This window comes from Aethalodelphis obliquidens, unplaced genomic scaffold (genome assembly GCF_003676395.1).
Source record: "Aethalodelphis obliquidens isolate GAN/ISIS:26980383/991018 unplaced genomic scaffold, ASM367639v1 scaffold23, whole genome shotgun sequence".
In the NCBI taxonomy this organism is placed as follows: Eukaryota; Metazoa; Chordata; class Mammalia; order Artiodactyla; family Delphinidae; genus Aethalodelphis; species Aethalodelphis obliquidens.
Window position 1 is genome coordinate 26606509 of NW_020837967.1, and position 17225 is coordinate 26623733.

A 17225-nucleotide genomic window follows, 5' to 3' on the forward strand; every position below is an offset into this window, starting at 1 on the left:
TTATATTCTTTTCCATTATGGTTTATCACAGGATATTGCATATAGTTCCCTGTGCTATAAAGTAGGACCTTGTTGTTTATCCATTCTATATATAAAAGCTCACATCTACTAACCCCATCCTCCCACTCCATCCTTCCCCCAACCTCTTCCCCCTGGCAACCACCAGTCTGTTCTCTATGTCCATGATTCTGTTTTTGTTTCATAGATAAGTTCATTTGTGTCATATTTTAGATTCCGCATATAAGTCATATCATATGGTATTTGTCTTTCTCTTTCTTTTTTTTACTATTACTATTATTACTATTATCATTATTATTATTAAAGATTTTTCCATTACAGGTAAGTATTTGAATTGTCTATAACCCATATTGTACCAATGGTGAAGTTGGCAAAGACTAGTTATTAAGACATATGAGAAGGTGGGAAATGTGGTGGATTTCCCAGCTGCTTAGCATTTAGTGAAAGACAGTCTTGGTGGAATAATTACTTTTTCCATCCTCAAATATACTGTCTTCCTTTCCAGAGAAACTATGTGAGGCAAGAAGTCATGTGTCTAAAATCTTTAAAGCTAAAAAGGAAAAAAGAAAGAAAGAAAGAATCTCACCTTCAAAGCAAATAAACTTTGGAGGGGCTTGTAGGCTTGAGTGTAACACTTCACTGTCCCACAGATTAGAAACGTTAGGAGACCTTGGTGAGCCACGCCCACGACCTCGCTGACACTGGCTCGCTGGGTCTCTTACCACGCACCTCAGGAAGTTCTTGGATCAGAGGCAGGTGCGATCACTCTCGTTATTCTTCCCCCCGCTGCCCCAGTGCTGTGGCTCACGGGATCCACTGATAAAGCCGTGAGAGAACCAGGAAGTCACTAGAATGGGAAGCTAAGTGATCGGATGCATTTACACTCCGTCTTACAGAGCTAACGCTCTTTTCTTTTTAGTGCTTGTGATTGTGGTTAAGTATCTTAAAGTTATAGTCCCTTTATTCCCTTTATTTTTTCATAATTCAGCAAACATTTATTGAAAGTCCTCTGAGTGACAGACACCAGACAACATCCCAAGTGAGAGTCAAAGAACAAGACCAGGTGTCTCTGCTCTTGAAGAACTCACACGTTAATGGGGAGAGGACCCATGAGAAAATCATTGCAGTATGATGAAAAGTAAACAGCTACAGATGCCTTTGGTTTTCAATAGCCAAATCGGATTTTAGGATGAGCTGATTCAACAGCTCAACGGTGTCTTCAAGGACCAGGCTCTTGTCCTCTTTCTGTTCTGCCATTCTCAGTGTTGTTATAAATAGGAAAACTTTTCCAGAAGATTTCTGAGTTGTCATCTCAGAAGTCATTAGCCACAACTGGGCCATATCTAGGCCACCCCTAAGCAAATCATTGGCAAGGGGAAGGAGACTTCGAGGACAGATTTAGGCCTCTGGGGTTAGAGACGCCCTCTCCTGATGCTCGTCTGTGAGAACTAGACAACCAAACAAGATCAAGACTTGGCCGATTCATTTTGCTGTGCAGTAAAAGCTAACACAACATTGTAAAGCAACTATACTCCAATAAAAATTAATTAAAAATACCTAAAACTGATTACAAATTCTATCTAAAATATAGTTGTTTTATTTGATTTATCTTTATTAAAATTCTATTATATGTGAAAATATAGTCATATATTTATTAAATAACATATAAAAAGAATATATTGCAAAAAAAGACTTTGCAAACACGAGAGGATGAGGTTTTTGGACAAAACCATCGAAAAGAATATGGAAGGCAGGGGGTGACCAACACTGAGAAGGGGAGTGGGGAAATTTTCATGGAGGAGCTGTTATTTAAGCTGCTATTAAAAGATGAGTCAGAGTTTTCAGAACTGAGTAGGAGTTTGTAGTTTGGTAGGGCTAAACTCCAGGTAAAGAAAATAACTTGGTCAAAGATATAAAAGAACATGGTACGTCGGGAACAGCAATAATCCCAGAGGCCGGAATATAGCTTATGCAAAGGAGTATGGGAAAGAAGAGGCGGGGAAAATGCGTGAATGTCATTTAGACCTGATCCTGAAGGAAATGAAGCCAGGAAAGGATTTTAAGAAATCTTCTGTCCCTTTGTCAACGTCTTTCTAGTCTTTTTGGAGGTCTGACACTCATTCCCAAGTAGGTGCCTCAGGAAGGGCCTGTGTTAGCATCACTCCCTGAAGCCATCCATGTTTATAACAGTTTTATCCTTGAAGGTCATTGGGCTTCAAACTTTTGGAAGTTAGAACCTTGCTTCACATTTTCTCTTGAGTCGCTCACACGTGTTACTTTCTTTTCCTTTGCATAAACCATTGCTGTTGGAAAGTCTAAGGATAATAGCTTATTATTTTCTTTAGCGGTGGCTTGGTCTTTTTGCCTGGAAGACCAAAGAATCTTTCTCTGTTTTATTACTGTCCAGCAGTTGTACTAGTATTTGTCTTTATGTTAGCCAATTCTGGGCCAGTTTTCCCTGGTATATTGAGTGACCTTTCAATATATTCTCAGGTTTTATTTATTTCAGGAGAGAGTTTTCTTGGATTACAGTTTTTAAAATTTTGCTCTCTTGTATTGCTTTGTTTCCTTCTTGGGGGCTCTTACTGTACATATGTTAGATCTTCTCTGCCTGTTTGTTCTCCTGAAGTTTTTGTGAGCTCTTTTTCCATCATTTTGGAGTTTTCACATCTTCTGTTTATTTAAAGATATTTCCCATTTTGTTTATTCATTCTTGTGTTACTTCTATTTGCTCTTTATTTCCAAAATTAATTTTAATTTTATTTCTAAATTTTTATGGATCTTTAAAAATGGGTTTTTACTAATCACCTAATTTGTGAGCTTTAATAATTCTAATCATACTTTCTATGATTTTCTTTTTTTCATTTTTTTCTTGTAGTAACTCCAAATGGAAATTGACTGTGGTCTTTTTATATATAGTGCATTTTTAATTGAAATGAGTTTTCATGGTCTTTTAGGAGAGAGATGTGGGCCAGGGTAGCATTTTTAATTTCATGGCTCTTAGGATGCCATGTCTGCTACTGTCACAGTGATGGAGAGTAGGCTCAGACTCCTGTGCTCTCTTGCCCTCTTTTTATCTGGACTTTCTCTTCTCTTCTTCCTGTTACCCTTGCCTTGTTCAATTAGGATGCAACCCCAGTAGTTTCTCCTCAGTGCTGGCTTTGTCCTGTGACAAGGCTTCAGTTTTAAGAATTCATGGGACTCAGACCTATAGAACATTCTAGCACCATCATACCTGTGTGTCCTTTTAGTTTTATCCATCCATCAGAGCCTGAGAAGTCAGCTCCCAGCTTCTGTTGCTGTTCCTGAGCTTTCCAATGTGACCTAATGGCAATTTAGTTTCCCTTTGCTTTTCCCCTGCAGATTTCAGAGTTTCTTAGAGCATGTGGGCTTTGTAGCGCTCGGTAACTTGTCCTGATCAGCTTGTATTTGGGGGTTGGTGTAGATATCTAGTTGCTGAATATTGTTGTATGTGTTGTCCCTTTTTTGTTTTGCTATAATACTTGCTCTGTTTCCATAGGGAGATTCAAAAACTATGCCCACCATCATCTTTCAGGAATTCCTCCAGTTTTTTTCTCAAGAAAAAATTGTTAGATAATTATATAATTGCTAAATTTATTAGATTATTGATGCATATAACATCACTTAGAAAAGGTTGGGCATATCTGGATTCAAATCCCACTTCTGCCACTTATCAGTTTTCTTTTCACATATTAGTTCATTTCTCTGAGGTTTTTCTCATCTATAAGGTGGAAATACTACTACAGCTACCACTACCAAGTACTACCTCAAAGAGTAATTTGAATTAAGTTAAGTTGGACGTTTGACCAGAGGTTAATAAATTCACATTTATAATCTTCTGGTTTGCTTGCATCCTGAAGCACAGAAGTGTAATAAGGTGACAATGTAGAAAGATAATTTCTTTTGTGTTACTTAAAAACCTTTATTGTAGAATTTTAGAAAAAATGGCAATTAAATATTTTCAAAATAATTTTATTGATACATCAGAATTAGGAAGTGTGTCCTAACTATCAGAAATTATATTTAAATTTGACATTGAGAACAAGCCCACCAGTATTGCTGATACCATCTCACCTAGCAATCAGGAGAGGCAACATGTTGTGGACAAAGATGCTTTGCCCTTAAAATTGGGAAGAACCTGACTTAGGCCCTTCCTTCATCATTTCCTAGAAGCTTAGTTTGGTTTGTTATACCCTCAGTGAAAATTTTCCTTCCATAGCTGCAAGTTTGCATGTAATCAAATTCAATAAATGTTAATTGAGCATGTACTCACTGTTAGAAACTGGCTTAGGCACTGGACATACAACACTGAGCTAGACAGACAGAGTCCCTGCCCTCCTGGAATTTACAGTTCAAGGTCAAAGGCAAACAGATAAGCTAATACCGCATAGAGTATTATAAACAGAGAAGAGGGACTTCCCTCATGGCACAGTAGTTTAGAGTCGCCTGCCAATGCAGGGGACGCGGGTTTGGGCCCTGGTCCGGGAAGATCCCACATGCCGCGGAGCAGCTAGGCCTGTGCGCCACAGCTACTGAGCCTGCGTTCTAGAGCCCGTGAGCCACAACTACTGAGCCCATGTGCTGCAACTACTGAAGCCCACGCGCCTAGGGCCCATGCTCCTCTATGGGAGAAGCCACCACAATGAGAGGCCCAGGCACCCCAGCAAAGAGTGGCCCCTGCTCACCGCAGCTAGAGAAAGCCCACACGCAGCAACTGAGATCCCAAAATAAATAATAAATAAAATAAATAAATTTAAAAATAAAAAAATAAACAGAGAAGAACCAGGTATTATAGGAGGAGCGGCTTAACTCAGACTTGAGGTTCAGGAAAGGCTTCCCGAAGAAAATGGCACATTAGCTAGTAGCTGAGGATGTGTAGGAATCCCCAAGCCAATAGGAAAGCAGACGAAAGGGCATGTGCAAAGGCAAGGAGACACGCAGGCAGCACGTCTGAGGACGCAAAACGAAGGACTAATGCATAAACAGTGCTTCCAATACTGGTTGAAGTTCAGACTCACCAGGAGGGTTTTTAAAGAATCAGATTTCTTTTTTTATAGGCCCCAGCCCAGACTTGCTGAACTACATTCTCAGAGAACATTTCAGGATTCTGGCTGTTAGCTCCTCTGGGGAGCCACTGGCTTAGGGTGTGTGTGGGGCTGGGGAAGGGGGCTCAAGCTAGGGAGGGCGAGGCAGGGAACCCAGGGGTGCACTGGGAAGGGCTGTAAAGCATGTGTGGAGTTGGGATTTTATCCTAAGGGTGGGGGAGCTATGGAAGGACTGGGGAGGTATGGGGATGAGGAGATCAGATTCATGATTTATTAGGATCATGGAGTTTACTAAGGCATGGCCCCTGCCGTCATGAGTGATACAATCTAGTTTATGAGGTTCAACATCTTTGAACCTCAGTTTTTAAAATCAAAAATGGAAAAACAGTATCTACTTTGCATGGTTATTTGGAGGTTTAACTGAGATAATTTATGCACAAAGTGCCTGACATATAGTTGATACTCAAAAGATGTGAATTTCTGTTGTTTGAGAAAACCACGGAGCCAGATAATTGGTGGACATCACGCAGCCGCTGTCCAACACCAGGGGAGGTGGGGTTTCTGTTTCGCCATCTATCTCCAGGTTCCTCTGACAAATTCCTTGTCTCTGCCCACATGGCCATACCGGGACAGAAAGCCCGCTTTTTCTCACTTACTACCTCAGTTACGGTCCTTATGCTGATGACTTCCAAGTCTCTACCTCTAGCCTGGTGTTCACTCCTGAGCCCCAGAGCCGCAAAGCCAACTGACTCCTTAAGTGGAACCCTCCACTTAAATGCCTTGTGGGTACTTCTTCTGTTACCTAACACCACCCTTTCCCACACCAAGAAAACAAAACAAAACCCCACTTTCCAACATTATCAACACCACTAGGGCAAGTCAGAAGCATGGGAATTGAGGCACTCGTCCTTATCTTCTCCAGTTAACCCTCACAAGTCCACACCCTTCTCTCCAGGCTGGACCATCACCTCCTCCAAACCACCACCACCTGTTACCTGAACTTGTGAAACAGCCTGAGTCCCCAACACCATTCTTTGCCCCCACGCTGCAATCCTGAGGGACCTCCCACGAGGCAAAATGGAGAAAAGCGCCTCTCCTGCTTCCCCACACAGTTAATAAGCCTCTTCAGCGGCTTTCGCATGCCGCCGAAGCGAGCCTTACGGTCTCCCGTTCTCCCTCTCCTACTTTATGCTCTAACCATCCTGACCCAGAAAAAAGTACCTTGTCTCCCACTCTCGGTCCCTCACCCAGAATCCCCTTCACATTGGACAACCCCTCGCCCCTGAGGTCTCAGCTGGCAAGCGTCATGGTGGAGGGGCACTCCTTGAATCTTTACACCAGCCAGGAGTCCCTCGCACACGTATTTGTAGTGTCTTTCCCTCTTCCCCATTAACGCTACTCGGTCTGCTTGTAGCTTCCTAGTGCCCATCTTCCCCACCAGACTGTAGCGACGCGGTGGCTGAAGAGTGTTCACGGTCAGTCCACGTTGTTCACGGATTCTATCTGGGGAGTCACCTGCTTGCTCACGTTTTTTGTAACTCCCAAATCAGCACTCAGGGCCCTTTCTCAGTCATTCTTGGACATGCACAGAAAAGTAAAATTTTAAGTTGCCCGACACACGCACTCTCAGTGGGGGTTGAGCAAGCGGACGCTCTGCGCGCTTGTCTCCGCCCTTGGACCATCGACAAGCCTCCGTTGTGCAGTCTGCTTAGTGCCGCATTTTCCACATTTTTGTGTTTTTTGTTGGTTTCACTGTTGAAAATGGCCCCCATGCATAGTATTGAAGTGCAGTCTAGTGTTCCTAAGTGCAAGAAAGCTGTGATGTGCCTTATGGAGAAAATACATGTGCTAGATAAGCTTCATTCAGGCATGAGTTACAGTGTATTGTCTATGGGTTCAATGTTAATGAATTAACGCATATGAAATGAGATGTCTTTAAACAGAAGCACACATAAAACAAGGTTATATTTTGATCAGTTCGTGACAATGTGACCAGAGGCTTGCTGGAAGCTAGCCCTGTATCTCCCCTAGTAGCAATGGTTCAGTATTAGCTAATTCTGTTTCTGTGATGATTTAATAGAACATAACTACTGCAATAATAATGCAAAACACATTGCTCAAGGTTCAATTTCCTTTTGAGCAAGTGTTTTGCTAACTTCTATATCCCCAGTAGTTATCACAGTGACTCTCACATAATAGTTGTTCAATACACATTTGTGGAAACGGACCTGTCTCTGTGTATGTGTTGTACATACATACATGTATGTATGTGTGTATAACATAACATGTAAATATTTATATGACATATAAATTGAATTTTTTTCACGCCGGAGGTATACCTCACAGCCTTATCATTACTTTGTGCTTTTTAAAAAAATGCTAAACATAGGTTTATTTTTGATATCATCTTTATTTTTATTGTTATCTAGGATGCTGGAGAGATGGTTCGTTCCTTTGTTGGTGGTTTGGAACTTGTTGTCAATTTACTGAAATCAGATAATAAAGAAGTTTTGGCGAGTGTATGTGCTGCTATTACCAATATAGCAAAAGACCAAGAAAATTTAGCTGTTATCACAGATCATGGAGTTGTCCCTTTATTGTCCAAACTAGCAAATACAGTAAGTAATGTATCTTTTTATTTCAAAATGTATATTGTCATAAGATATCACGGTGTAGTAGCAAAAACAATGAGCTTAAAATCCAGAGACCTGGATTCAAGTTTAATATCTGCCACTTGTGAGGTATGAGATTTTAGTGAATTCATTTTAGTTTTTCTGAGACTAATAAACGTGAAAGTATATTTCAAACTGAAATCATCACCATCGTCGTTGTTACGAGCCTTAAGATAATTGTTCATGCCAACTTCAGAAGTTAAATGCTCCTCTCCCAGCTTAGCAAGCTTGGGTCGATGGCATTCTTGAGCTAGAAGGTTTTGGCAATCGCTGTATTGTTTACCCAGAGTTGTGCCAGATAGAACAAGCAGGCTTGAGAGATAATGACTTCACCATGACCAGAGGTATTTGAGCATAGCTTGAACTTGGCAGAAAAGTCGTGGAGCAGAAATTCAATGATTGGAAGCCTGCTTGGTCTAGAAGACTTTTGGGCCAGTCTAATACTAAATTCCTGAGAATATCTGCCAGTTTCAGTTAAGGACACCAAGTTGTGACCTGAATCGAGAGAACAGTACAATTAATAGACAGAAAATTATGGTGTTATTCAGTTGTATTATATCTGTATGAGGTAATTACATCCAGAAAGAAGTATGTGGTCTGTGTAAACAATACAGAAGGAAAATGGCAGACTCAAAACCTGTCCTCGTCTGCTGCAGTGTCTTCTCCCTCTTGGGAACCAAGGTGTATTCCTGATGTGGAAGTATTCCTAAGGTGAAGAGGTAGAGTTAATCCACTTCCCCCAGTTATCTGGCAGGCTCCCTTAAGAGTGTCCAGTATTCCTTAGTTGTTTTTATTACTTGGCCACTCGCTGATCTGTAGCTCTGTGTTGTGAGTAGACTTGCTCAAAAGGAAATTGAACCTTGAGCAAATAACTAATGCCAGACACCTGATCGCCTTTACCTGCATGCACTCCACTCCGTTCATAAAAAGAAAATGCAGCATTGAACCTTGATGCATTGGTGACCCACCAGAATACTAGTTCCCATCAAGACACCACCTGAGCAGCCAGTGGGTAATAAACACCTAGAGCAAAAGTATCACAGGGTCATTATGATGCACATGCCATAATCCCTTCTCCTTGTGCAGAATGATGATACACTGAGACGTCATCTAGCAGAAGCCATTTCACGTTGCTGTATGTGGGGCAGAAACAGAGTGGCCTTTGGCGAGCACAAGGCAGTGGCTCCATTAGTGCGGTACCTGAAATCAAATGACACCAACGTGCACAGAGCGACAGCCCAAGCCTTGTACCAGCTTTCAGAAGATGCCGATAACTGCATCACCATGCATGAGAATGGCGCAGTGAAGGTACTGTTGACCAACTTCGTGGTTTAGTTCAAGTTATGTCAATGTAGGTTGGGAAGAAACTTAAGTGATGTTAAGGTTTTACTTAAAGGGGTATTTGAACACACCAAACTGCCCGCCTGTTGCATCATGGCTGCAAATGAGCCGTGTGTTATCATTATCATGATTTGTGCTGCAGAAAAGTTGCGTGGAGATAGAATTTTTCTAAATTGAAAACTATAAAGTGAACTCAGTTAAATAAGTACAAGTTCCATAATCTGAATTGGATTAAAGAAAATGTATAGTGCATGAATAATCAGTGGTATTCATAATTCTGTTTAATATTTTATTTACTTAGCACTTAAATAATAAAATACAGACACCAAATGCACAGCAAAGGAGCTAACAAACAGCAGCTAGACAGCCTTGCCAGTCTTAACCACAAGCAAAGAACCAATTCAAAGACATCTTTTTTAAAAAAATACAACAACAAAAAACTGTGCATCAAATTTTCTTTGCCTTTAACTAATATCCAGGTGGGAAAGTTTCTGCACGTAGACTTTGATATATCTATACGTTGGAAACCACCTAGAGCTTATTCTGAGTGGAATGTTTTGATGACAACAGACAGAAAAATACTTAAGAGTACATGAACAGCTTACAAGTATTAGGAGAAATTGATTTCAAATTCTAGTTCTCTTCTGTGGCTTGTTTCCTTGTACAATGTAATTTTACTGTCTGTTACCTCAGTTTGGAGCCTCTGACAGCCAGCTGCATTTACATTTTGAAATGTATACCCAAAGTTAGCTTGATCTTTTAGACAAAAGCTAATAAAATCTTAATCATATCTTGTCAAAGTTACATGTGCTGAATATGAAACATCTATGGAGGAATGACTCTTAGAATGCCAGTTGGTAATTTTTTGAGGCCATTATTTTAATTTATCCTTTAAACCTATTATAGCTGAAGAATACGATGTTAATTTTTCTGAAATTAAACCCAGTTTACATTTAAATGTGTCAACTTTTCCATTATAAATCCATTTTTTCAGCACATAGGTTAGGCCATATTAATTTTTTCAAGCAAATAATTGGCATAAAAAGCACCTTTTAAACTAAGTACTAATTTTTTTAAGTTAATTATAAAAAAATATACTGGAATGTTTACTTCAAGTTACTAAAGAATGGTAAAAATGTCATCACTTCTATGTGATTATGTTCACACTTCAAAAAAGAAGATTTTCTAATTTAAAATTATACGTTCTGTTATTGAACAAGGACAATCTAATATGCACAACCTAAAGACTTTTAAAGAAATGAAGCTATAAATTTAAGTAGCCTGATAAAGTGTCTGACGTAACATGCTTAGACAATTGTCAGTTTAAGAGCAGAATTTCTAGACTACTCAGAAAGTTTTCCAATTTAATAGGTTTACGTGTTACCATTCATTTGACATATATGCCAGGTATATGTGCAACTCTCAATTACTTCTCCTAATACAAGTCAGTAGGTAATCCAAAATCACTTATGAATTGTATTCTGCTATGAAAAATGTTCAAACTGTGTTCACCCACCCACACAGCTTATATAAATAAAAGAATAAAGCAATAAAAATGATGAGGGTGAGGGGACAGGATAGAGAAAAACAGAGAAAGTTTGGTTTGTTGCCCTTGAGACCCTTTCCCGGGTCATCTAAGGGTATGTGGAGGGCCTCTCTGTCTTGCCCATCGGCATTGCTGACTACCTGCTATTTCTACTGGAGGATAAGTGTAAAGAACCAATTCTTGTAAGTTTGCTGTAGGCTACTCTGTCACGAACAGAGGCTGGCCTCATGGTGGGCTCTCCCTCAGGCGGCTGTCGGGGAAGCATGAGGATCTGTGTCCCTTCTTTGGTTTTGAGGTAAAAAATGTGGATGTTGTGTAGTGGGTGTTGGTAGAATCCAGTGGGGTTTGGTAGTTGCCTGGATATGGGGAATAAAGGAAAGTGTTGAGTCAGAAATTACTCCAGTCTTCAGGCTAGGTGAAGAGGAAGATTCCATCAGCTACGACAATGCAAGAAAATATGTGGCCCATCAGGGTGGTTAAGGTCCCTGCAGTGAATTGTCACGTTGTGCTAACATTTCTGACTTCAAATGCGTCTGAACTGTATCCACTACTTTGGCAAATCCCTGACTATTTTTGTTCCTAAATGCTACAGCACCTCTCTAGGCAAATGCTTAGTCGGCCCTTCATATTGGTGGGCTCCACATCTGCAGATTCAACCAACCACAGATCGAAAATATTCAGGAAAAAAAATCCCAGCGAGTTCCAAAAAGCAAAACTGGAATTTGCCACATGTGCTGGCAACTATTTACATAGCATTTACATTGTATTTACAGCTATTTACATAGCATTTACATTGTATTTACAGCTATTTACATAGCATTTACATTGTATTTACAGTTATTTGCATAGCATTTACATTGTATTTACAGCTATTTGCATATCATTTACATTGTATTTACAGCTATTTACATATCATTTACATTGTATTTACAGCTATTTACATAGCATTTACATTGTATTCGGTATTATAAATAATCCAGAGATGATTTAAAGACATACAAATGGCCAACGGGCACATGAAAAGATGCTCAACATCATTAATCATCAGAGAAATGCAAATCAAAACCACAATGAGGGGCTTCCCTGGTGGCGCAGTGGCCGAGGCAGGGGACGTGGGTTCGTGCCCCGGTCCGGGAGGGTCCCACATGCCGTGGAGTGGCTGGGCCTGTGGGCCATGGCCGCTGGGCCTGCACGTCCGGGGCCTGTGCTCCGCAGCGGGAGGGGCCGCAGCAGTGAGAGGCCCGCGTACCCCCCAAAAAAACCCCACAATGAGATATCACCTGTCAGAATGGCTATCATCAAAAAGACCACAAATATCAAATGCTGGAGAGGGTGTGGAGAAAAGGGAACCCTCTGGCACTGTTGGTGGGAATGTAAATTGGTGCAGCCACTATGGAGAACAGAATGGGGGTTCCTCAGAAAACTAAAAATAGAGCTACCACATGACCCAGCAGTTCCACTCCTGGGTATATATCTAAAGAAAATGAAAACACTAATTTGAAAAGATCCCTGCACCCCAGTGTTCACAGCAGCAGTATTCGCAATTGCCAAGATACGGATGCAACCTAAGTGTCCATCAACAGATGAATGGATGAGAGGACGTGATACATATATATACACACAATGTATATACACACAATGGAATATTACTCAGCCATAAAAAAGAATGAAATTCTGCCATTTGCAACAACATGGATGGACTTGGAGGGCATTATGCTGAGTGAAATAAGTCAGACAGAGGAAGACAAATACTGTATGTTATGACTTATATGTGGAATCTGAAAAATGCAACAAACCAGTGAATATGACAAAAAAGAAACAGACTCACAGGTAACAGAGAATACACTAGTGGTAAGTGGAGGGGAGAAAGAAGGGGGGAGGGGCAAGATAGGTGTGGGGATTTAAAAGTGGCAAGACTACTAGGTATAAAATAGATAAGCTGCAAGAATCTACTGTACAGCACAGAGAATAGAGCCAATATTTTATAATAACTATAATGGAGTATAATCTTTAAAAATTGTGAATCACTGTGTCACAATCTGAAGCTAATATAATATTGTAAATCAGCTATACCTCAGTAAAAAATTAAAGTACACAGGACAATGTGTGTAGGTTATATGTAAATACTACATCACTTTATATGAGGGACTTGAACATCCGTGGATTTTGGTATCCTTGGGGGTCCTGGGACCAATCCCCCTTGGACGCCAAGGCACAGCTGTATAGAATTATTTCCTAGTCCTGCAAACATTCCTGCAGCAGCTGCCCGTGAGCAATGTGGACAGGTTCTTTGACAATTACCAGAGTCATCCTGTCACCCTGTTCATAAGTAATTTATTCTAGAGTTAGCTCTTTCCCTGTACAGTTTCCTCAACAGTAGCAGCTGACATTATGCAGTGTATCTGTGAGTGCCAACTGGTGTTTATTCTGTAGTAACAGAGAAGGAGCAGTTTTGAGGGTCTGGAATAAATTAAGTCCAGTTTCTAATGTGTTCTATTTATTATTTTTTAAAAATTTTATTTATTTATGTTTTACATCAAAACCCACGCACATATGGTCACCTTATCTTTGATAAAGGAGGCAAGAATATACAATGGAGAAAAGACAGCCTCTTCAATAAGGGGTGCTGGGAAAACTGGACAGCTACATGTAAAAGAATGAAATTAGAACACTTCCTAACACCATACACAAAAATAAACTCAAAATGGATTAAAGACCTAAATGTAAGGCCAGACACTATAAAACTCTTAGAGGAAAACATAGGCAGAACACTCTAGGACATAAATCACAGCAAGATCCTTTGTGACCCACCTCCTAGAGAAATGGAAATAAAAACAAAAATAAACAAATGGGACCTAATGAAACTTCAAAGCTTTTGCACAGCAAAGGAAACCATAAACAAGACCAAAAGACAACCACCAGAATGGGAGAAAATATTTGCAAATGAAGCAAGTGACAAAGGATTAATTTCCAAAATATACAAGCAGCTCTTGCAGCTCAATAACAAAAACACAAACAACCCAATCCAAAAATGGGCGGAAGACCTAAATAGACATTTCTCCAAAGAAGATATACAGATTACCAACAAACACATGAAAGGATGCTCAACATCACTAATCATTAGAGAAATGCAAATCAAAACCACAGTGAGGTATCCCCTCACATCGGTCATAATGTGTTCCATTTAAACGGTCAGTTTGAATTTTAGGTCTAGAGCAATGCTATCCAGTAGAAATGTAATGTGAGCCACATGTGTAATATTATATTTTCTCATAGCCCCAATTGAAGAAAAGATAAAGAAACAGGTAAAATTAATTTTAGTAATATATTTAATTTAACCCAGTACACCCAAGATATTATTTCAACATGAATCAATATAATAAAATACTAATACTTTACATTATCTTTTTTTGGTACTAAATCTTCAAAATCTTGTGTGTGTTTTTACACTTACGATACATCTCAATTTGGACTGGCCACATTTCAAGTTCTCAGCAGGTGGTTAGTGGTTTTCTTGTTCCACAGCATAGTCTAGAGACAGGAGAGAGGGCAGATTCCGGAAGTATCATTGGAGAGGTATTCAGCCATGAATGAGGGTGGATAAGATTTTTTTGGCTGGGAGTTTAGAGAAGCCTGGGAAATGTCTACATTTTTACTCACGAAGCATGTAAACCAGGAAGAAGAACTGTCAAAGCAAACTCAGGAAGTCAGCCCGTTAACCAGGAGCCCTAGAAGCCAAAGGAAGAGTAGGTTTCCAAAGGGTTTGTGTTTGAATACTGCTAAGCCATCAGTTATGATGAAAAATAATCCTTGTGGTAGAGGCTCTCCCGGCAAGCATCTCTTCTATAGGAACTAATAAACCCCCTGCTCTGATGCGTACAATGGGTAGGAATAATCTAGTCCTTACCCTCTCTGTGGTTTCACACAGACTTCCTTCTCCAGAGTATCAGCCCAGGGTCTGTGTCATTACAAAACCTTGCGAACATGGAAGCAGAGCTGTTCGCAACTGTATCGAAAATATGAGACATCTAGGAGATATTCCAAAGTCATTTGCTAATTATAACAAAACTGTAACATAGGAAAGTGATAGAACGAGTGATAGAAGAAGTTGCAGAAAAACTGAGCAAGACAAGCCCTTTCCTAAGACAGAAAAAGTGATCAAACAGAAGGAAGATGAGCACCTTTAAGAAGCAGGAAACTCCCTTCCCCTCGTGACATTGGGTTTGTTTCGCAAACGTCTATACCAAGCAGGTAAAAACTACCATAACTTTCTGGAAGGCAGGAAATTGAAGAGACTGTGGAAGATGCAACGTGGAGTACTCCCAGCAGTGGCAGAGTGACGGAAGAGGGGTTCAGTTTGAGTAGAGCTGAAAGGGTCGTCTTGGCTGTTCCCAGACTCACCATGCATAGTGGCCTCCACAGGACCGGAAGATGAACCCAGAAGCTCACACACCCCTTGGTTTTTGAAGCAAGAAAAATATCACGAATGCTTTCGAGTCAAGCAAGTGGACTTAGGTGCTCAGATCACTCAGGAGCTCTCGTTGTCCGTATGCAAGTCTACATAATGTTTGATTGAACTATAATATTTTTGGTTAATTAAGACGCTTCATGTAACTTTATGGTTTTGAGTACTTTCCTCACATTTCAGATATTCCCTGGAGTGCTGGGAATAGTTCACTTGATGATATGCCATTAAATTACTTAGTTAGGACTATTAGGTATCACTGAGTTTTTTTTTTTTTTTTTTTGCGGTACGCGGGCCTCTCACTGCTGTGGCCTCTCCCGTTGCAGAGCACAGGCTCCGGACGCGCAGGCTCAGCGGCCATGGCTCACGGGCCCAGCCGCTCCGCGGCATGTGGGATCTTCCCGGACCGGGGCACGAACCCAATCCCCCGCATCGGCAGGCGGACTCCCAACCACTGCGCCACCAGGGAAGCCCTCACTGAATTTATTACAATACCACACATAGAGTCATATACAGATTTGTTTCTGATTGACTTTTTTCTTGTTACGGTATTTGAACTTTTCCTTTAAAGTGAGAAAGAAATTTATGATTACTTAAGGGTTCCAGTAAGTTAGGTTTTAGTTTATCCTGTTAAACTTTAATATTATTCATATGCCAAACATTTTCCTTATTTCATTTTTGTTTTTTAACTTAAAAATATAATAGCTTTATTAAAGTGTAATTGACATATGCATGCACATAATTAAAGTATACAATTTGGTAAGTTTTGACGTATGTATTTATATATTGTACATACACATACTCACGTGACATCATTACCAAATCAATGTAATGATCCCACCAAGTTTCCTGCTACCCCTTGGTAAAGCTTCTTGCCTTCCCCTCTCTGTCTTGGGGCAACCACTGATCTGCTTTCTATCAATATAGATTAGTTTTTGTAGATTAGCATTTTCTAGAGTTTAACATAAATAGGATCATACAGTATGTGCTTGATTTCTTTGTTTGGCTTCTTTCACTCAGCCTAATTGCTTTCGTATTCATCTCTGTTCTCACATGTGTCAATCTTCACTCTTTTATTGCTGAGTAGTATTCCATTGTATGGATATACCACAATTTGGCTATCCTTTCACTTGTTGATGGGCTTTTGAGTTATTTCCCATTTGGGGTTATTACAAACAAAGCTGCTGTGGATATTCATGTACAAGTCTTGTGTGGACATGCGCTTTCTCTCCTCTTGGGTAAATGCCTACCAGTGAGTGGCTGGATCATGTGGTATGTGTGTGATTAACGTTTGAAGAAATGGCCAATTCTGCTCTCCAAAGCGGCCGTCCCATTTTGCATTTCTACCAGCAGTGTATGGGGGCGCCCTTGTCACACTTGGTGTGTTCAGTCTTTTTTATTTGAGGCATCTTAATAGGTGTGTAATGGTATCTCATGACTTCAATTTCAATTTTCCTAATGACTAATAATGTAGAACATCTTTTAATGTGTTTATATGCTAGCTCTATAACTCCTTTGGGAAAATTCAAATTTTTTGACCATCTTAAAATTTCATTATTTGTTTCCTTATTATTGAGTTTTGAGAGTTCTGTGTATAGTCTGGATGTAAGTTCTTTACCAGATGTATAATTTGCAAATATTTTCTCCCACTTTGTAGCTAGTCTTTTTATTCTCTTAACAGTGTCTTTTAAAGAGCAGACATTCTTAACTTTGATGAAATCCAACTGGTCTTTTTAAAAAATGGATCATGCTTTTGGTGCTATATCTAAGAAATATTTGCCTAACACATGGTCACAAGGATTTTCTATGTTTTCTTCTGGAAGTTTTGAAACTTTTGGTTTTACATTTAAGTCTATGATCCATTTTGAGTAAATTTTTGTTTATTATGCTAGGTAGGAATTGAAGCTAATTTTGGGGGGCATAAGGGCATCATTTGTTGAAAAGATTGTCCTTTCTCCACTGAATTTCTTTTGTAGTTTTGGAAAGAAAATCAATGAATACATATCTGTTTTGTTCCCTTGTTCTGTTTGTCTATATTTATGCCAATATCACACTGTCTTAATTACTGTAGCTTTGTAATAAATAAGCCTTAAAGTTAGATAGTATAAGTATTCCTA

The 17225-nt window shown here is 39.8% G+C and overlaps 1 protein-coding gene across 2 annotated transcripts in view; it reads left to right on the forward strand.

The window, feature by feature from the left end:
* Nucleotides 1-17225, forward strand: part of ODAD2 (outer dynein arm docking complex subunit 2) — a 269467-nt gene that overhangs the window by 171683 nt on the left and 80559 nt on the right. For both annotated transcript variants that reach the window (XM_027122033.1, XM_027122034.1), the window contains 2 exons: nt 7514-7702; nt 8843-9064. In XM_027122033.1, the coding sequence (XP_026977834.1) occupies nt 7514-7702; nt 8843-9064 (411 nt within the window). The remainder of the gene's footprint in view (nt 1-7513; nt 7703-8842; nt 9065-17225) is intronic.